The 21,205-nt window shown below is 49.7% G+C and overlaps 1 protein-coding gene across 1 annotated transcript in view; it reads left to right on the top strand.

The window, feature by feature from the left end:
* Positions 1–21,205, top strand: part of FBN3 (fibrillin 3) — a 110,829-nt gene that overhangs the window by 56,499 nt on the left and 33,125 nt on the right. Inside the window, exons 8-16 of the mRNA XM_075175372.1 lie at positions 3,516–3,641; positions 11,019–11,171; positions 11,833–12,030; positions 12,710–12,853; positions 15,382–15,501; positions 17,274–17,399; positions 17,917–18,039; positions 18,760–19,035; positions 19,428–19,481. Coding sequence (XP_075031473.1) covers positions 3,516–3,641; positions 11,019–11,171; positions 11,833–12,030; positions 12,710–12,853; positions 15,382–15,501; positions 17,274–17,399; positions 17,917–18,039; positions 18,760–19,035; positions 19,428–19,481 — 1,320 coding nt within the window. The remainder of the gene's footprint in view (positions 1–3,515; positions 3,642–11,018; positions 11,172–11,832; positions 12,031–12,709; positions 12,854–15,381; positions 15,502–17,273; positions 17,400–17,916; positions 18,040–18,759; positions 19,036–19,427; positions 19,482–21,205) is intronic.

The following is a 21,205-nucleotide window of genomic DNA, read 5'->3' as shown; positions in this document are numbered from 1 at the left end:
TAGACATTTCCATTCAGCTGGGATGAATTAATGCCTGGATGAGTTTATCCCTTTCTGCTGAGTGTAAATGGCATCTCAAAAAAACTGATGGAGATGCCTCCTCTGTAACCATCTAACACATCTGACGACAACTCAACATGCACCACTCTCCAGATCATTTCTGCAGTCTTTTCCTCTAGAGGTCTAACAGTGTAGACCCTCTTACACCTCTTTTCCCTCAGAGCAAGGTGGGGGCTTTGGGGTGATGCGAATTAACTGTCATCATCAGATGTCCATGGCTGTCCCACTCTGCAGCCAAAGGCTGGTGTAGTGGGGTCACAGTGCCTGGGACGCAATGGCAGGAGGCTCCTGGCAGCCTCTCTAATTTTAGAGAGAAGGATGAAGTTTATGAGGATGTTTCTGGAGGACCGAGGACAACGCTTAGTCCTTGAGAGTCACCTCTGTGCAGCCAGATTTCATGCCCTCTTGCCCTCCCTTGGATTTGTGCCTATGGGAGTCCTTTTACAGACATTGTTAGGCGAGTTGAATCTGTCCCAAGCCTTGGAGAACTACCCCTATCCCTGGGTACCTAGGCCAAAGATTATTTACCATTGGTGTAAATCTGTCTGCTTCATCCCAGCCTGAATTTATAATGTCTCAGCTCCAGTTTTCATCTTCTCTTTTTGAGACGGCAGAGCACTGCGCTCTCAACATCATCTTTGTGTGTCTCTTTTCTATGATCCCATCACATCCTCACAGTTTCTTGGGTAAATGTAATTGAGTCCTGCTAGTCCCTTAATGTCAGGCAGGTTTTTCCAGGCCTTGAATCATCCCCCTAGACTCTGAACCCCTCCATTTTGTTAACACCCTCTTGTAAGAGCTGGCACCACACGGAGCTGTGGCATCCAGGCATGATCCTAGTTAAGAGGTAACATCACCTACCTGCTTCTGCTCAGTATTTCTCCCACACATCTTCAGGGCTGCACTAGCATCGCTAGCCACTGCATGGCACTGTGAGATTGCAGTCAGACATTTCCTTCCCAACTCAAATTTTTCTCATTTTCACACTGGACAGGACACAGCTCGCTACCCCTCTGGGTAGCCCACACCCATTTCTTACAGAAATTTCTTGCCCATTTCTCCGATCTGTCACTGTGGCTCATATCCATCATCACAGCCAGGTCTTCTGGCTCCCAGCACAGATTTCTTCTGGTCCCTCCCTTGCCCTGATGGGGTGAGGTCAGGTAGCTCTTTCCCATGTGTGTATACTGCCTTCATCACTGAAGTCTGCTTAGATGAGCTCTTCCAAAGACATCCTCCATCCCCACTCCCAGATGAGAGGTCTTTGCTGTTCTGCCTTTTTTTTTGCAGATTAGTCTTTGCCCTGCAGCACCTCTAACCTCCACACATGCTAATGCCATCAGGCTGTGCAAGGCTGTTACGCTGTTCACATCAGAAAAATCCCCTCGAAGGAGCAGACTTTGACTAGTTCCTTTTCATTACTTTCCTGCCAGCCCCAGGCAGCATCTGAATTGCATATAAAAATCCCCTTATCCATTCACAACAGCATGATAGATTTAAAATACAATAAATAAAGTTGCTTAGCAGAAATAATTTATTTTGCCAATTGCCAAGACACAGGGATTTTTTTGCCACTGTAAAAACTCTCGGGCAAATATTCCTTCTTTTACCACCACCTGGACCATGACCACCAACCAACTGCTTTGGGTGGATTAATTAGAGGTTGGATCTAATTCCGTCTCAGCTTCTGAAACAGATTTCAGTTGGCAACAGAAAAAAATCTACAACCCTGCTCCCAGACAAGTCCTTAGAGTCAAGTGCCCCACAAGCGTGGCTGGGCCCTGTACAATTAATTATATTGACATTTTGGTCAAAATCTGTTGAAAACAGATTGCCCTTTTCAAATAGCTGATTTGCCACTCTGTCCCCTTTGCTTTTCCAAGTTTCAGGTCCCAAGTGATCGCTGCACACAAAATTTATAGTCTGTCTCTCTGTGTATCATCTGTATAGGTATTTGCTGAATTTTCTGCTCTGTCCTCACCCTTTTCTGTTGCAGTTTTACTTTTGTTAAGCTGCAGCTTTCAGGCTTTCTGTGTGGTTTCCCATCTGTTGTTAACTAAAACTTTCACAAGGATGTGAAGCTCTTTAAATACTCAGTATAAAAAGAGCCAAAGAAATAATTAACTCAAGAATTTTCTCAAGGTTGTAATCTATATGGCCTGGAAACTTCGGAGAACTCTACAGTTCTCAAGTAAACCCTATAGTGTCTCATCTTTCCAGCTCAGTTCTTCCAGCATGGATTAAAATCTAACTCTGAGCAAAGTTTCAAATATAGATGCTCTGTTTCAGGATCCAGACCCTGGCACCCAGGACCTTGGCAATGGGGCTAGTCTCCATGTTCAGCTTGTGGTGAGGGTCTGCTTTATCTCCACACTAGACAGATGCTTGTAGAGCATATCGTAAGTTCAAATGGCAGGAGCTACAGGACTGGGGTGATTGTCTCTGAATTTTGGTACTTTTGTAACCTTTCTGCAATTATTACCATATGTCTGGGCACTGGGGCTGCCTGGTCCCTCTGATGTCTGAGTCCAGCTCTTGCGCCTTGACAAAATGGTGTTGCAATGTCCTTATTTTCCATGCTCTTAAATCCAGAGTGATGCACCGCACTGGTATGTTATATTGTCACGCACATGGCAGTGGGCTGCTGGAGGAGCAGGCTGCTGCAGAACTGGGGGGGGGGGCTTGCTAACACGGGTGATGTTTCTTTGATTGCCATGGCTAATTAGGTGTCATCTCTCCAAGGACTCAGTGTATATCTCTATCTCACTAATCTTCCCTGTGACAAGATAAATAGTTCAAACTATGGCGTGCTCATGGCATTGTTATGCAAATGAGTTCACACTAAACTAGGACTGCTGATTGAGGAGCTGAACCCACAGAGAGGTATGTCCAGACCCCCCCCTTTTCAGAGGGCCCTTCAGAGGCCCTTCAGAGGGCCTTTTTCAGAGGCCTTTTCACCTGGATTTAGATGCCTGAACGTACTTAAAATTGAACCAAATCCCTCCTGTATGGAGAAATTTGGTGAATAATGAGCCCAGTGCTTTTTAAAAACATGATGCTGTCTCTGATGTTGCATTTCTGCTTTCAGAGAGGTCTCCAAGTCACTCGGAGGGACCAGCAGGTCCAGCCAGTCGTGCACCTGCACAGACTTGTCCTGAAGCTTCCTTGGTACTCCAGGGAGCTCAACATTTTAGATCAGCCTACCCAAAGACCTACACTGTCAGCAGAGATAACAGAGGACTCCATGAAGCCCTTTGTATCACGCTCCGGGGGAGTCTTGTTTTCCGTATTGATCCATTGCTAGGAGACCACTTATGGTTTCAAGCATCCCGTGACAACCTGTAACACCAGCTACTGTCTCGGTGATCCCAGCTCTGGTCCTGGATCCACACTGCAGATAGGAAAGGAGATGGTTTGCAGGGAAACATAATCACTGTTGGTTTGTTCTTTTCTAGATGTGGATGAGTGTGGCGCAATCTCTGGCGTGTGTGATGGCGGCGAGTGCACCAACACAGCAGGCAGCTACGTGTGCACGTGTCCACGTGGTTTCATGACCAGCCCTGATGGATCACGCTGCATTGGTAAGATGCTAAATAGATCTCAGGACCAGGGATCCAGGGAGAGATCACACTCTGAAACCCAGACCTGGTGATTTGCAAATCACTATCTGGTGATCACCAGATTTGCAAATCAAAGGGCGCATTGTTCCTGCAGTAGCTGGAAAATGCTCTTTTCCATGTGCTGTCCTTGCACGTGCCATGGCTGACATGATCCGTCCTGGTCACAGGTTTTGATGCTGTTGCAGACCAGGGCTTCCTCCATCTCCATAAATTGGACTGCAGGTGCCTCAGTGCTTGAAGTGTTTGACAAGGCGTTGCTGAGGACACTAGGAGGAGGACTGTCTGGCTGGGATAGTGGTCTGTTTGAGGAAGGATCCTTCTTCTCCTACTCACAGAACTGCACCAGCTAGCGGGAGAATCCCAGACCCTACCCCTTTTCTCCTGCATTAGACGTCAGCTGGGGAGAGACACCAGTACTCCCGCTACAACTGAACTGCAGGCACAGTGTGTGGTTTGGAGGGTGTGAGTCCAAGGGGAGGCTTGCAAGCCTTCCTGGAGCAGAGGGAGACCCAGTGATGGGGAACATCCCACAACTGCACAGTCATCCGCTTGCTTTGCAGAGGTGAAGGGGGGAAAGGTTTACTCCAAGTGTTTGCATAACCAATGCAAATAAACGGTGACTTTTATCTCCTCCTCCTTCCGGCTTTGCCCACGGGTGATGGCTCATAAATCCTACTGCCCCAGGCTAATAATCAGTAGGGCTGATTGGCCTCATCTCGCTGAACTCAGCCTTTCGGCAGTGAGTTGCTTTGCACTGAGCTGGTTGTCTGGATCCCTTCTGTACCCAGTGGAGAGAAAGAGGTGCTTCCCAAGCACAGCCCAGGGCACTGCACACGCCTGCTCCTGCACCCACGCCGAACCTGCAGGTTTACAAGGCTGTCGTATAAGCTCTTGCACATTACCTTGTAGCCCACCTTCCTCCCACAGTAGCCAATCGCTGGCAACAAAATGACTCCCAGGCTCCTATGGGAAGTCTTGCAGTCCCCATCCTGCAGACTGCATGAAGGGCTTGGTGGAGCCGCTCCACCGGCTCTGACGTACCTGTTCGCCCCTGTCTCAGTTTGGCTCAAGGTGTCCGTATTTCAAAGCTTCCCAGAACTGGTGTGAGTCCAGGCAAGCTTTCCCCAGACTGACGAGCTGTCCTGCCTCCAGACTACGGAGCCTGGAGTGAATCTTGCACGTTTAACAGACCAAAACTCCTTTCCAAGCCTTGTAAATATTTGATGGTCCATTTCTCTTTGCAACAGACAACAGTTTCTATGATAAATAGATCAGTTCTCTGTTTACTTGCTCTCAGCAGGGGCACTTACTTTAGTCAAAATGAATCCCAGGGTTTGTCTCACTGTTCAGAAAGTTCATTCGCCTTTAGAAAGGCAAGGATGCAAGGGTTTGTAAAGAGGAACTGTCACAAAAAAGGCAAAGATCATTGTTAGTGCAATGGAAAATGTCAGATACAGCTTTCTGTTGAAAGTCCTGGAAATTAATACAGAAAAAAATAATTTCCAAATTCTTTTATATCCACAGAACGTGGAGTAAAAATTAATCATGTTCTAGTTCCAGAAAGAAAAATTTTGTATAACGTACGAGTCACCTTGTTTGTGTATCTGATAGATTTTAATGAGAATGAAATTCTTTTCCTCCCTGTTTCCCAGACCCTGCCATAAGCCCGAAGGGGTGTGACGGCTGTCGGATGAGTCATATGGACATTTCCCCACTTTCCTTGAAACCAAGTGCTTCAAGAAATGAAAACTAAATAAAATTAGAAAGCCCAAATTTAAAAATAGTCCAAAGCTTAGTTAGCTGCAGTGGACTATGACTGCATCTGAACTCAATACATCATGCTCTAGCCATTTCCCTGAGCTAATATATGCTGCTAGTGTGCTGTCACATTTTGGGACAGACAATATTTTTTCTGGCAAAATGCACAGTTACTATTGGGGTGTTGTTGCCCTGGGATCCATATTTTGCAAACCCTGCTTCTGTCGTTTGAGGGGGTTTTAGTGCTCGTTTTGAGAGTTTATGGTAGTTTAAGCCCACAATTTACGTCCTATGAAATAAATCAAATAAATAGTTTGTAAAATTGAAAATTAATAAATAATGTGGCCACCCTAAAAGCATGAACAGCATCAGCAGAGAGCAGAAGAGATTGTCACGCTGCCACCTCTCAGATGTTTAGACTGGAAGTGACCGCAGTGTCTCATATATCATGGGGCACCAGCACTGGCTATGTGGTGACTTTATGATGGCAGCCTTGATATATTCCCATCCCTTTCCCCTCCCTTTTTAGTAAAGTAAACACCTTTTTATTGCATTTGAATAATCTCCTGTAGTTTTTGCAGCTGAAACAGCAAGACACTGCGCTTGAGTTGATCCCAAATCTCATTAGCTGCTTTCATTGCCTTCCTCAGTAAAATGCAAACAGCAGCGTAGCTGGAGAAAGTCCGTCATAGTTTGAAATGAACATTTATTGAATGATTCAACCACCTGTGCTTGACACAAAGAATCCAGTTCCACACATGTTCATAACAGTTTCATTCATTTATGCTTGTAAAAGACGGGCTCAGTGTTTTGCAGGCAGCAGAAGGATCTGCTCCAGCAGGCAGTGAGGTTTTTTTTTTTCTTTTCAGTACAATGGGTTGCTTTTCAAGAACAGCTTAAAAGAATAATTTTCAAATGAGAAAAATGGCCTTTCAGATGCATTTCCAGACATGCACATGGTGTTCCCTTATTCGTTGCAAGTCAGCACTCCTGCACATTGCTTTCTTTGCTCTTTTTTCCTGATAGTGCAGCAAAGCTCTGAGAGATTTGGGTCTTATCTCTTCTTGGGCAACATCAGCAGATTTACTGCCTAAAGTTCCGGGTAGGGCCAGATCTTGCTTATCGTTGCAAAGTCCTGGGCTCAGAGATGGTTGTGAGGGTATTACTGAGGACTTCACCTGCCTGGAGAACCTTTTTGCCCCCTTTGGTCGTTATCCAGGAAAGGAAAGAGCAAGAGGAAAAAGGAAATATGAGGAGATATTTATGAGGGCAAGAAATGACAAAAGGGAAGTGGTGTGAGGGTCACAGGCTCAAAACAGATTGATAAGGACCTGGGGAGGGACCCTGAGCAGAGCCCCCCAACAGCTCCTAAGGCATCGAGGGAGCTGGCGATGCTGCCAAGCAGAGGTCTGCATGGACATCTGCAGGGACCAGAGGGTGTAGAGAGGCTCCATAGTCACTCCATAGTGTGAACCTGTGCAGGAACCTGGACTGCAAACTGGGTCATTCAGTCCAGATTTGTAAAGCCTTTCCCCCTAGAGAGAATCATTTTTTACCAGATCATTTCAGGGATGCATTTATATCTCAACCTTGTAACCATTGAACTGGGAGGTGAATTTGGAGAAGAGTGAACAGCCAAGGAGGGAGTGAATTTACTGTAGCACTTGCCAGCAAAGAAACTGTCCTGCAATAACACCCAGAGCTTCCCTGTTTGCACTACAGCCCTCCTGCGGTGAGACAGCAGAAGCACTGGCGGCCAAGGTGTGCCATGGATATTGCAGTTTGGTGGGAGCTGTGCACAGAGGGATGCTTTGTGCTTTCGTTCTGGCGTGACTCTTCACTGAGACAGACACCCCCATCTAATCTTACCCAGGCAAGAATGAAATTGGTCGGTTTTCCAGAAACAGAGAGCATATGATGGCATCATCGGTCCAGACTGACTGTCCTCACCACAGTATGAGGCTCCTTTTTGCACCCTTCTTCCTTGCAAACCAAGCACCATTGGGCATCTTGGGTGGGAGACCTTTGGCTACACGCTGCTGTGTTGCAGCTCCCTTCTGAGCTAATAGCCCTCAGGTCCTCTGTAGTCAGAGCCAACTGCCTTTTGCAACCGCTGGTTTGGGTTTGGTCACTTGAGCTTCTCAGTTTCTGTATACGACAAGACACAGAGCGAGATAAATACTCACCCTTTAAAGTTCTCTCCTGGGAAGCAGTACCAGTACTTTCTATTCCTCCATCTCTCCCGGCGCCTACCACACCACTAAAGAAACAAACCAGGTTTTCATCAGAATGAAAATTGCAAAATCCCTTGCAGGTGCACAAAAGATCTTAGACAACTTGTGCAGACCACAAAGAGGATGTCCACACTGAAAGGGAAGATGGAGATTAGCCGTGCTGGATAGCCACTCAGAGGGTGCAGCTCCTGGTGTGGGGCTTCTCCTGGGCATCAAGACACACACACCAGGGCATCATGGCCCAGCCAGACGGGTGCAGATTCTGCCCGGCTTGGAGTCGGTCCCGTCCCATAATGATAAGCAGGCCGACCTCCATCCCCTGCTCTACCGCTCCTGGCTGGGCCTTGTAGAGCACCCACAGCCTCTCTGAATCAGAGACCTCTGACAGACCTGTGGCTGTACCCCCACCCCTGTGCGCTGTCTAATCTCCTACGGAATTTTACCTCTTTTCTCGCCTGCAGCATTATCTGATTTACTGAGGTTATTGTGCAAATCTGTTCCCTTAACAGCTGCAGAGGAAGGCAGAAAAAACCCACAACGGCTTTGTGCTCGTACCTCCAGCGTGTGGGTGGTCCTGCAGGAGGTCACAGAGGGACTGCAGGGACCCACTGTTCTTTCCATCCACCCCTCTCTCTGCCCAAGGCAGCTCCAGATGAGTTTTCAATTAGTTCTGACCTTCATTTCTGAGAGAGATTATTACAAACTGCAGCAAAGACAGCTGAATTTAATAAACATTTGTCCAGATGAATAAGGGCTGGACCATTCCCTCCGTTACACAAACTGCTGTGACCTCCCTGCCTTGTCAAACTTGTCAGCACATGTCTGTCTGTGGGGAAGGAGGTTGCGTTCTCCGAATCTCTCCTTGCCCATTAACTGGCTGGCTGTGATCGTGTATCACAGCTTTTGGGACAGCAAGCATCCCACAGAAGAACAGAAGGAGCCGGGTGGGATCTGTCCTCTCTAATGCCCAAAGGGTTTATTCCAAACTACCACCCTCAGATCTAGAAGTTCATTTAAGCTCAGCCCTAAGCCCTCCCTTAGCTAAACTCCCATCAAGGGTTTGAGGTGCAGCTTTTCCAAATGGCCCCACTTTCCTGCCCTGGCTTGTTCAGAGCAGCTTCTTTCTAGAGTAAGTGTGGGCTACATGCTGATGCTAAGTAACATCAACCTGTCAACGTGCTGTGGAAGCACGGCCCTCTCCTACACTCCAGCAGCTGCCGAAACCTGCAAAGACGTGGACATTGCTCTTGCACTCTTGCCACTTGCCAGAGATCAAGGGCTTGGGATGACCCAAACACCCATCTGGCTAGGACTTCCCTTCGTTAGGATTAGGAGCTCTAATCTGGTGCTGCATTCAATCCCCTCACTCAAATTTCCGTTCTCCTAGACTGTCTGTCTTTCTGCAAGTCTCTTTGGTGGATGAAGTTTCCTGAAAGGGAATAGTTCGTGTTGAAATCAGTGCTGCAGAATGGCGGAAAGGATGTATCTGAGAAAAGACCTGCTGGCTTAGTCACCCTGGCTTTAAATGGGGTCACTGTCCTCTGCAAGTCATTGAGCTGTGATTAGAGAAGAAAAGTAACCACAGCCCACAGATCAAACAGCTCCATGCAATTAATTTCAATTATATTTCAGGGAAGTGTCAGCCTGCTGGCTAATGTCAGTCTAGAGGCACAGATGACAAATCAGACTAGACTTTCCCCCTCATTAATTTACTTGAGAAACAAGGATGGGAGATGAATGAGTGGAAGATTCCAGGTTTTCCTAGAGGAGTTGATGCCAGATGGAGCCTGCTAGACATGTGAAAGACCCTCAGTCTCCTGGGCCTTGTCCAGAAGCCACACACACCAAACACCAGTGCCAGGCTTGGTGTCTGTGGCTTTGGCCAGGCTCGCGGACTTTGACCACCATCCAGGGCTTGTTCTCCTCCCAGCTTAGTCCAGGCTGTGGGAACTGAAACAGGCATCCACTGGGAATGGGAGCGATCAGGCTGGAGAGATGTGGAATTGGGAACAGCTCCATTTGTTTAGCGAGAGATGCTGGGACCACTGGGACCTGGCAGGGAATGCTTCCTCATGGGAAGCCTGGGATGTGGGACATTTGCCAGTTCTGGGAAGGAACCTTGGAAGGTCCTTGCCAAACCTGAGATGTGCAGGACCACATTGGACAGCATTGGCTGTGGAAAGGTCCTTGCTTAGCCCAGCATCGGGGATCACTAACACTGGAAGGGTTGTACCTGGATCCCCAGCCTGACCAAAGTGGTGTAGGAGATGGCTGACCACCTTGGTCTGCCAGCTCTGTCCTGCAACAAGTGAGAACAAGGGAAAGGACTGTTGCAGCCAAGGCTTCAGCGTAGAGCAGGCATGGCTGGGGAATGCCCACTCACTGTCTGGGAACCCTCAAAATAGTAGCAGGCAGCGCTGGATTGTTTTTATCACAGGGAAGTGTTTTTAGTGGCAGAAGTTAGAGGAAAATATATCATGCTGGGTCCAACAGCCCGAGGAGGAGAAGTCACTGCCACTCCACATGGCCAAGTTCAGGGCCTGTTGTACTGTTATATTGGCACTGATGGCCAACTTTTGGTCACAAATGTAGTATAAATAAGCAATATAGACACTAACATCACAGGAGGAACCTAAAGAATGGAGATCTCAGCCCCAGGTTGCAATTTTGTTGAATAATATATTTAGTCTGGAACAGTTTATCTGTCCCCACCGAGAGAATGGGTCGGCTGTCCAGTAGTGACAGTGTCACCATTTGCAGTGGTCTCATGCAAGACCACCTCCCCTCAGCCCGTTCCCTCTCCCAGCTGGTGTGGCAGGTCAGTGGGGGAAGCCGTCCCTGACATCTCACATCAGTGCAGAAACTCTAGTGAGAGAAGGGAGACATCTGTAAATAATCCCATTTCTTTGGGAAGGTGAGGAAACATGGGATGACATGGGGGATCTCCTCTGTTTTCTGCTCCATGAATTCAGCCAGAATCTGCTGGGTCAGCTTGTCCTTCCTGCAGGGCAAGGACGGCAGGTCCCGATGGAGAATCCAATGGAGAGGGACAGCTCAGCTACTGCCTGTTTCTGGCTCTCAGTCAGGCTGCTTGTAGTATTTAGGAGCTTAAATGGGAATGAGAGATCTAATACTGGGAAATAAGGCCTGGCCCTACGGTCTTGATGTGCTCCAGATGCAGGTGCTGGAGAACCTCACGATCTGGAGTATGAGGCAGACCAGGAGGTCAGATTGGAACATTGAAAAGGCAGAGGAGATGCCATTGGGAACGGGCACTCGGGACCTGACTGAGAGTATGGTGATGACATGCTGTGAATGCATCTCCTTCTCCTCTCCTTCTCTGCAGACCAGCGGATTGGGACGTGTTTCTCTGCTCTGATCGGGGGCCGCTGTGCCGGGGACCTCCCTGGCCAGTACACCAAGATGCAGTGCTGCTGTGACTCAGGGCGTTGCTGGGCCATTGGTCAGACTCCAGAGATGTGCCCTGTCCGGGGGTCTGGTAAGTGCCACACAAAGGACCTCCACCTGCTGCTGGGCCATCTCATGACTCTGATGGCCCTAGTGGTACCCCAGGCTTGACATGGAGAATCATCAACATAACACCCAGAGAAAGGTCATGTTGGGATGCTGGCTCCCCTGCCTGGGTCTCCTCTGAAGTTGAGCCAGATGTGTTCAGCCAAGGCAAGAATTTATCCCTTTCCTCCTACACCTTCAGCTCTCTTTGGCTTCCACCATAATTGAACCTTGGGGCCAAACGAGGGTGAGCCCACGCAGCAGGAGGCCTTGAGAAGGCACAGCGCTGTAGATCTATCTCTCTGCCTCTCTTCTTTCATCACCAGCTCCGAGCAGGGCAGAGCTTTACAGTGTCTGGCACCCTCCTGTGTCCTCTCCTTTCCTGCATGAAGGGAGCCCACGGTGCCAGCTGTCCCACGCACCCCGAGAAGCTGTTGCCAAGTACCCTGGCAAGCTGCGTCTCATCATCTGCTCCAGAGTGGAGGGTGTTAAAGCCCTCCTCACCCACCTTCCCTGTTCCCATCAGCACCCACCCTCTTTGCTCCCTGCCGGTCCGTCTCCATCCTTCTGTTCTCTGCACTCTGGCAGAGGCAGGAGGGGTATTCAGGCACTCTTGGAAAAGCACTAAGGCAGCTGTTTTGTTTCAGATGAGTACCGCAGGCTTTGCATCGAAGGACTCCCAGTCGTGCCAGGGTTCCCTGGGAGCTTTCCAGGAATTCCTGGATTCGGGCCCAATGGTGTTGGGCCAGGACTCAACGGGCCTGGAGGCATCGGACCAAATGGGGCAAACGGACAAGGCGGGATCCCAGGTCTGCCTGGAATGGGCCCAGGAAGTTCAAGCATTGGTAATTAAAATTACTTTCTTACTGTGCTGACCCAATTTGGCTGCCTGTTTCAGAACACAGGCAGCGTGTCTGCCTGCGTGCCGGCCCGCTTCTCTGAGCCGTGCACACATGAGCAAAGCGCCCGTGCTCTTAGCCAGCTACAAGGTTTATTTTGACACAGGGGGAGTGATGGGATGTGACACTAATGCTGTTCAGGATGCTGAGCCCAGAAGCAGATCAAACAGCGTCTGCTGGCAGAGCAAGGGAGCCGAGGCAGGCTCCAGTGCAGAATATCTTTCTAATTACCAAATAGGAATGGAGCTTTCACGTCACCGCCTCACTCCCTGCCTCCCCAAAACAAAACTGTTTTTCCCACCATCTCGGACACCTCTCTCATGTGCACCCCCGTATAGCTCCTTGCTAAGGGCTGAAGCCTGTGAAAATGCACTGGGTGTCAATAAATATTGATTCCCACCTTGCTTCCGAGAGGCTGTGCCGTCCTGTGCATGTCAGTGGGGTAGGGGCATGCCAGGTACTGCAGCACCCTGCAGAGATTTCTGAGGCAGCTGAGTTTGTGTCTGCAGCCCCGTGGTTGTTCAGGGCCCATGAGGACCACTGATCCATCAGTGTTTGGACATCCTGGGGACAATCAAAGGAAGGGAGCTGTAATCCTCTACCTGATGCTGTCTGTGCTTTCCAGGAACCGCCACTTTGAATCAGACCATTGACATCTGCAAGCATTTCACTAACCTCTGCCTGAATGGACGCTGCATCCCCACCCCATCCAGCTACCGCTGCGAGTGCAACATGGGGTACAAGCAGGACGTGCGCGGAGAGTGCATTGGTGAGTAGGCTCTGCTTGACACGCGCACGGGGCAGCTCCAACTGTGCCCCATGCCTGCTCCTAACAGCAGCTGGAGCTGCTGCCCCGACAGCCCCCATCCCAGTCAGAGCTCCCCACAAGAGGCTGGAGATAGAGGGCTTGTGTCAGGTAACGAAGCAGCATGATAGAAAAGATATGATGTCTGCCCCTGAGGAACATCCAGGGTGATAACTCTGGTAGCCACAACATTGCCATTGGCTTAGTGGTGGCCAGTTCACACCACGGGAAGCCCCATATAACCGGCCCCTGGGCAGGGCACTCTGCCAGTTATCGGGCGGCTGCCTGCGCTGCTTACCCCGCAGGCTTAGGCTGCAGCCCCGACGGTCACCCCGGCTAGCTGGTGGCTGTGCAAGCCTATTCAGAAGCTTGAGGTCTCCAAGGAATTAGAATTAGAAGCATGGCATATTTCAAAAGAATTACCATTTTATAAGTAAGTAAGTGGGCTATTTTTTTTGAGAACTATAAAGGAGACTGTGTCCTGCTGAAAGAAAATGGTGTCCACCCACTGCATCTGCAAAGAACAGCCTTCCTGTGCTGACATCTCTACCCAAGCAGACCTCCCAGGGGCTGTCTAGACCTTAGGTTGCATGGAGATCCAGCACCTGGAAGTCCCCCTAGCACCTGAAGGCAATGGTGGATGCCATAGCTGGAAGTATGCCCAGCTAGAACTCTTCAGACAAGTAGCTATATTATAAAAGGAGCTCAACAGGCAGCGCGGTATCCGGGAATGTACGTGAGAGATTGATATGTGGTATCTTGTGCTGTCCCAGGCTGAGTGACAGCCCTACCTTAAGGCTGTGCAAGGGGAAGGTAAGCCTGAATTCAACCTTGAGCTGACTGACTCAAGTAACTCATAAGACAAAGGAGACTGGATCCTTGTCTCTGCTCAGGGCAGAAGGAAGAACCTTCCTCTGAACGGCCCCTACGTAAGAGATATGATGCTCTGGGTTTGGAGAACAAAGAGCGCATGAGTAATGGACAAGATGCAGGAAAAGCCAACCATGCAGCCTTGATCCAGCCCCCCACATGCATTAGAACCAGTGCCACCAGAAAAGCATGTAAAGTAGTAGTAGTTGGAGTGTCCTTACTGAGAGGCACCGAAGCACCCAATTGCCATCCAGACAATTTCTCTAGAGAAGTTTGCTGCCTACCAGGAGCTCACATTTGCGACATCACTGAGAGGCTGCCGAGACTGGTGAACCCTGCAGATTATCATCCACTCCTACTGTTCCATGTAGGGTCTAATGGTACTGCGACAAGGCAACTTGGAACTGCCAAAAGAGACTATATGTCACTCAGGGCAATGTTAAAAGAATCTGGAGCATAGCTGGTGTTCTCCTCTATCCTCCCAGTCAGAGGAAGGGGTTCAGGAAGGAGGAGAGGAATTGAACAAGTGAATGCCTGGCTGCGTGCCTGGTGCCATACTCAAGGTTTTGGCCTTTATGATATCTTTGAGAAGCCGGGTCTGTTGGGAGCTGATGGGATTCACCTGATCAAGTGGAGCAAGAAGGTCTTCACCAACAAGCTGACCAGACTTATAAGGAGCTTTAAACTAGATTTAGTGGGGGAAGGGGGATGGAGTTTTGAGCAAGAGAGAAGAGCCAGGAGCTGCTGGTGTATTAGGAACCAACAGGGAAACAACTGTGAAATGCCTGAAAGGAATTAGGTCGTGTTCCTCTAAAAAGGTGAGAAGGTTGATAGCCCAGCTGAAGTGCCTCTATACCAATGAATGCAGCATGGGTAAGAAACAGGAGGAGTTGGAAGCCACTGTGCAGCTAGAAAGCTACACTGAAATGTGGTGGGACTAATGAGACAACTGGAGCGCTGCAATTGATGGCTATAAACTGTTCAGAAGGGAAGATACGTCAAGACACATGGAAGATGGAGGTGATTAGAGACAGCCAACATGGTTTCACCAAGGCCAAATCGTGCCTGACTAATCTAGTGACCTTTGATGATAGAGTCACTGCATCAGTGAAGAACGGAAGAGCTATGGATGTCATCTACGTGGACTTCTCTAAGGCCTTTGATATAGTTTCCCACAACTTTCTTACCTCTAAGCTGGAGTGATATGGGTTTGGCAGATGGACTGTTAGATGGATAAGGAATGGGGTGGATGACTGTGTCCAAAGAGTTACAGTCAACGGCTCAATGTCCAAGTGGAAACCAGTAACGAGTGTTGTCTCTCAAGGGTCCGTACTGGGACCAAGACTATTTAATATCTTCATCGATGACATAGATAGTGGGATTGGGTGCACCCTCAGCAAGTTTGCAGGTGACACCAAGCTGAGTGGTGCAGTTGATTCACTTGAGGGAAGAGATGCCATCCAGAGGGACCTTGCTGGCCGTGCTGTCGGGATGCTGAGCGCTGGAGTTGAAAGGAAGGGCTCAGCAGCTCACAGGAGGCAGCCTTTGTTGCCTGGCCTGGTATCTTGCTGGGCATTTCCTGCCTAATGGTGACTCACAGGCTTAGGCTTTTCTTCTTGCAGATGTGGATGAGTGCTCCAGCAGCCCCTGCGTGCATGGTGACTGCGTGAACACACCTGGCTCCTACCACTGCAAGTGCCATGAAGGTTTCCAGAGCACCCCCACAAAGCAGGCTTGCATCGGTAAGTGTTTTCTGTCTCTTCTTTTGGGAGGATGTGGTGTGCTGCAAGAGTGTCAACAGGGTTATCGGAGACTTAGGTATCAAAGGAAAATGGTTGTAAAGTGGAAACAGAGTGAGGAGTCCCCAGCACCAAACAACCTCCCAGCCAGGTGTGTGATGGGATTTCAGAACAACTTAGTTGAGTTGCCAGCAGTCTCCTGAAATCTGTCTAGGAGAAGTAGTTTCCTCTACCTTTATCTACCTTAAAATTGGCTAGCGGCATCAAGGAGCTTACAGAGTCCTTTTCAAGAGCAGAACCCTATTTAAAGATGACAATGTTTTGTTTTGACAAAAGATAGGATTTTGAGGAATTTTTGTATCAATGTAGGGCTTGTGATTTCTAGCAAAGTTGTTCTGTCAGCATCTTGCAGCAAGATGGTGCTCTGGGCGAGGGACTGCTAAAAAAGAATTATGGGAAGGTAATGTCCCATGTGAACGGGAAGTAAAGGCAAATTTCCTTGTCAGTGCCTGACGTTTGATTTTTTTTATTTGTTTGTTTGTTTTGCTGTCGAGTGGTTCTGATGAAGGGATTTCCAGAGGACCCCCCCCAGTTGCCTGACAATGTGACAGGCCTTTCCTTATTTCCAAACTAAATCTTTTAAGCTGAATTCTTCTTGTGATTCTCTTTCTGGCCATGAAAATTAGTTCATCACTGTCTCCTTTACAATATTTTTTTACATGTTGGGAAACTGCAACTTGTAACCCCCCTATCATCTCCCTTCTAGACTAAACAAATGCGAGTCTCAATCTTCTCTCACTGATGATGTTTCAAAGCTTCTCATTGTCCTTGTTTTTATCTTCTCAACTTCCTCCATTTTCTCTTTATCTTTTCTAATGTGTGGTGCCAGAATTAGATGTCATTCTTCAGCTGTGACCTCTCTAGCTGTCAGGACAAGAAACTGTCCCATGTGGCTTACACACAGCTCGTCTGTTGATATAGCCCAAAAGGAGGTTTCCTTCTGTGCAGGGCCACCCCATTCCATCTGTGATTCAGACCCTTTTCTGCCAGGCTGCTCTCAAGCTAACTTCTCCACGTTAGGAGAAGTCTACAAAGAGTCCATTGCCGCTGGGGCCAGACTATGGGTTTTCTGTAATTTACTCATAAAATAGCTCATCCTGTCTTCCTCAGCTCTGGATGAAGGGTCAGTAACAACCCCCTGCCTGAGATAGTCCTCTTCTTTTCGCCTTTACCCAGAGGCATTCAGTGGCCTGTCTCCCAGAGCAAGTGGACATCATGTTCTTGATATGCAACACAGCACCTTCCCTGCCGCCGTACTGGTCAGCCACATTGTACCCCAACTTCTGTCCTGGAATTCATTTTGCTGAGGCACTGGGACCACGTCTCTGTGGCACTTAGTAGCAGGCCTGAGTCCGTTGCTGTTGATCTGAGGGCTTTTGTTGCCTATTATGGACTTGAACAGGCCTAGGATAGTTCGAGTTGCAAAGGGAGCCCTGAGGCAGGAGGTTGACAAAGGCATCAAGGCCCCCTTAGGAGGGCCTAAGATTCTGGAACTGTAACCTCACAAATGTTGTGATGCTTCCAAAGTGTGCAGAAAGCTTTCTTCACATCTTTTCCATCTCCGGCAGTTCGTACAGAGGGGAAGAGTGTGATCCTGGAGCAGGGCACGCTCTGAGTGTCTGAGAGCACTTGCCTGGTTTTCTCACGGAGCAGATTAAGCTGGAACTGCTTCTCACTCCACCTGCTGCTACTTTCTTATGTTTATTTCCCTGTAGATATTGATGAGTGCATCATGAACGGAGTCATGTGTAGGAACGGCCGCTGTGTTAACACTGATGGCAGCTTCCAGTGTATCTGCAACGCTGGCTTTGAAATCACCCCTGATGGCAAGAACTGTGTTGGTAAGCTGTTTCCTGATGTGCTGTCATCTATGGCCTTGGGGAGGTTGGGGCTGAGCTGAGACTATGTTCTCCTGGGGGATTGGTGGTTGCTTTAATCTGTGCTGTGCTCCTTTTATCTCGAGAAGACACTGCTAGGGCAGAGTGCATCTTAACATGAGAGGAGAGGATACAGTTGTCCTGAAATAGGAAGGCGTTTTTTATAAGGGTGCTAGTGCTCCTGGAGTGCTCCTGTGGGTTTTGCAGGACATTCTCCATCACCCTGAGAGCTGTTGCCTCCAGCAGCTGGTGTGCAAGTCCTGCTGCGAGCTGCACCGGCTGACCGGGGTACCGAGAGCGGCAGGGACGCAGCAGGACAGCTCTGACCAGGAGCAGCAGTGGGAACTCTGCCTTGAGGATTAGCACCCACTGCCATAAGAAGCAATTTGACCATGAGATGAAGGACAGAGAGTTTTTGAGCACGGGAGAGTCTTGCTGCAGCTGACAGGCTCGCCTCACGTTTTCTGTTTGTCCTTCCCAGATCATGACGAATGTGCCACGACTAACATGTGCCTCAACGGGATGTGTATCAATGAGGACGGCAGCTTCAAATGTATCTGCAAGCCTGGTTTTGTGCTGGCTCCCAACGGGCGGTACTGTGTCGGTGCGTAGGTCCCCAAGCTTGGTCTCTGCCCTCTTCCCAGCCTGCCGTCCACATTCCTGGGGACTTGCGATGTGTCTGAGGTCAAGGGGAGCTGAGAAAAACCAAGGCTGTTGCCAGGCATCTCCTGCTCTGCCACCAGAAACTACCCCCTCTCAGCAGATTGGGCACAAGGGAAAATGTTCTTGCACCTCCACTAGTTCAGCACAAATTGCAGCTTAAATTTTCTTTCTGAAGGAGGTTAAGCAGGGCTGCGAAGCTCGGTATGGCCACTGTGAGCTGGCAGCAGTCATCTCCACAGCTTCCCCAGCCCCTACAGTATGTTCCACTACATTTGTGTGCCACCTCCCAAAGCCAGGAAGGTTAGGATGTGAAGGCAGAGTGGAGAAAGGGGGAGGAGGAGAAGAACATAACATTTCTTTGATAGGCTGCTGTCACACAGGGTGAATTCTCTGGGTCACTGCCCTGTTAACAGAGCAGAAACCAGACCCTGCTACTCTGAGAAGGGGCTGGGTCTCAGGAGATTGAGGAAGCCCAGATCCCTGTTCCTTCCCTTGAACCATCAAGGACAACCAGCAGAGCGTGCAGGGAATGTGATGCTCTAAACTGCACCTCTGGTTCCCCCTTAGTCTCTGAGTCTCCCTGCAAAATAGTCCAAAGCCCCTGTCTGTGTGTCCTGCTGCCTGTGGGTAGGTAACAGCCCGTTTGTGCTTCCTCTTTCAGACATCGATGAGTGCGAGACGCCAGGAATCTGTATGAACGGCTGGTGCATTAACACAGAGGGCTCCTTCCGCTGCGAGTGCCTCGGGGGCCTGGCGATCGGGGTGGATGGACGAGTCTGTGTGGACACCCACATGCGCAGCACCTGCTACGGAGGCATTAAAAAGGGCACGTGTGCTCGTCCCTTTCCGGGAGCAGTCACCAAGTCTGAGTGCTGCTGTGCTAACCCAGACCATGGCTTCGGAGAGCCCTGCCAACCCTGTCCGGCCAAAAACTCTGGTGAGCTCCTCTTCCATCTGAGTTTGCAAAAAGCCAGGAAGGTGCTCAGAGACACTCTGGGTCCCTGACAGGTCCCTGCGATGGCTCAGGCAGCTTGGAAGTGACGTGGGAAGGCCATAGGCAGGGGGAAAGGGATGCCGTGCAGTCAATAAGTTTAGGTTGGATCCACGAATCTGATGCTGATCTCATTGCAGGGATTCTCACAGTGTTGGACTACTAACTGCGAGTATCAACTCTAAAATACACATTGCATAAGTATAAACAGACACTGCTTGGAAGCCCACAGATGACATTCTGACAAACGAACAATAAATCCAATGTTACCCAGATTTAATATCAGTGTGCGTGAACTGTCTAGAAAAGCTGATGGCTCTGTTGTGCTTTCTACACAGCTGAATTCCAGGCACTCTGCAGCAGCGGCATTGGAATAACAGCTGATGGCAGAGGTATGTGCATCCCACGGACCATATCCTAGTCAGGCACATCTAATGTCACACTCAGCTCTTTCTCTCAGCTGCTTTTAACGGCGTGTGCGTGCATCTGTGTGACTGTGGGAGCGTGTGCCATGAGAGACTTGGCACCGCGGAGGGTGTGCTGGAGAGTTAGCACGTTACGCCCATGTATGCGAGAGCTGTTTGTGAGTAAGCGCAGGGTAGCTTGCCTAGCCTGGGTGGGTGTAAGTGCATGCAAGAACCTACCTCTGTGTTCGTGAGTGTCTGTGGGTGGGACGTGAGCTTGGGCACAGGCGGAGAGGGGTGCTGTGGGTTTTTCCTCCTCCCTAAAGCACCATCAGTTAACGTTGAGCAAGCATCCCTGAGGACTGTGTATTGAATTGAATCAAGTGGTTGATTCCTGGCACCCTGTGGGAAGTACATTTCTGTGGATGCACACACAGAGTTTGGCTTTACTCCCTGCTTTGATGGGAACGAAGACCGTGACCAATTGCATCCTCTTGCTTGTTTTCCTCCTCTGCCCTCCGGCTCCCTGGTCGCGGGAGAAGAGGGTTCACAGTCTTCCAGGGAGAGGGAGGTGATAAGCGCGTGTTGGGGTGTGTTGCCAAGGGGCTGCTTTGAATTAGACAGCTGTGCAAGAGGTCAGGCAGGCGGCTGCGCTGCCAGCCCTGGGCAGTGCTTGGATCAGCAGGAAGAGCGCAAAGCAGCCAGATAGCTACGGCCTTTCAAAACTTTCCAAATGGGAATGAGCCAGAGGCAAAACCCTGGTGGCTTCTTGGGCTTCCTTCCAGGGCACCGTGTCTTGGCCAAAGTCAGTCTCAGGCTAACGATAAGACGCTTTCTAGCAAGAAGCTAACGTCAGACATGCTCTGGTCAGCCCGTCGCTGTCCGCAGCCAGGACTATATGCACTCAGCGCTCTCCGGGGTTGCATTTCCCTGGGGATGTAACTGAACTCCAACTGCGTGGAGACAAAAGCCCAGCCCTGGCCTGGGCTGCTTGCCATGTGGCACTGCGAGGACACTGCTGTACAAACACAAAACTGCCCTGTTCTGTGTGGAGGCTGGTTCTCTCCAGGGTAAAATCTCTTTGCCTGGGTACCAGAACTTTGCTCCAAAAAGGTGGTGAGATGATCTGGTGCAGAGGAAGAGATGCTGTCCACCTGGCTGCCGCCCTTCTGGGTTACTGTCCACATGCACAGGGCCCTTGGTGCTGCTGACGGGGGGGCAGGCAGGAGGTGGGTGATGGCAGAGATGCCCAATGCTGTCCCTGCCAGATGCCCTGCAGACCTGAGCCCAACCACCAAGCGCCTGGGCAGCAGGGGCTGTGGTACCCACCACACCTTGCTGCAGAACCATCCAAAAATCTCTTGGTTTGAGGCAGATTTGTCCAAGGCACTTTGCAAATCTTTGAAGCTGAGGTTTTGACATCCTGCAGGCGTTGGCCTCTGCCCTCACCCAAACGTAACTCTCCCCTCTGTCCCTGCCCTGCCACCACCACACGTTCTCCAGGGCCAGGAACCAGGCAGAGGTCACAGGTCCTCACCTCTCTTTCCAGACTGCCCAAGCTGCTTTCAGACAACTCTTTATGTCAGCAATAGGGAAAGGAAATTTACTTTGGCCTGATCAGGACTTCTTCCAGCCTGGCAGCTGCGTGGTCAAGGAGTCTGTGCAAGCTCTCAGCTTGGGGACCATGGCTGGGCTAGAAGATACAGGGACTT

Source organism: Calonectris borealis, chromosome 28 (assembly GCF_964195595.1).
Source record: "Calonectris borealis chromosome 28, bCalBor7.hap1.2, whole genome shotgun sequence".
Taxonomy (NCBI): Eukaryota; Metazoa; Chordata; class Aves; order Procellariiformes; family Procellariidae; genus Calonectris; species Calonectris borealis.
Note: the sequence above shows the minus strand (reverse complement) of the source record. Positions and strands in the feature narration are given on the sequence as shown.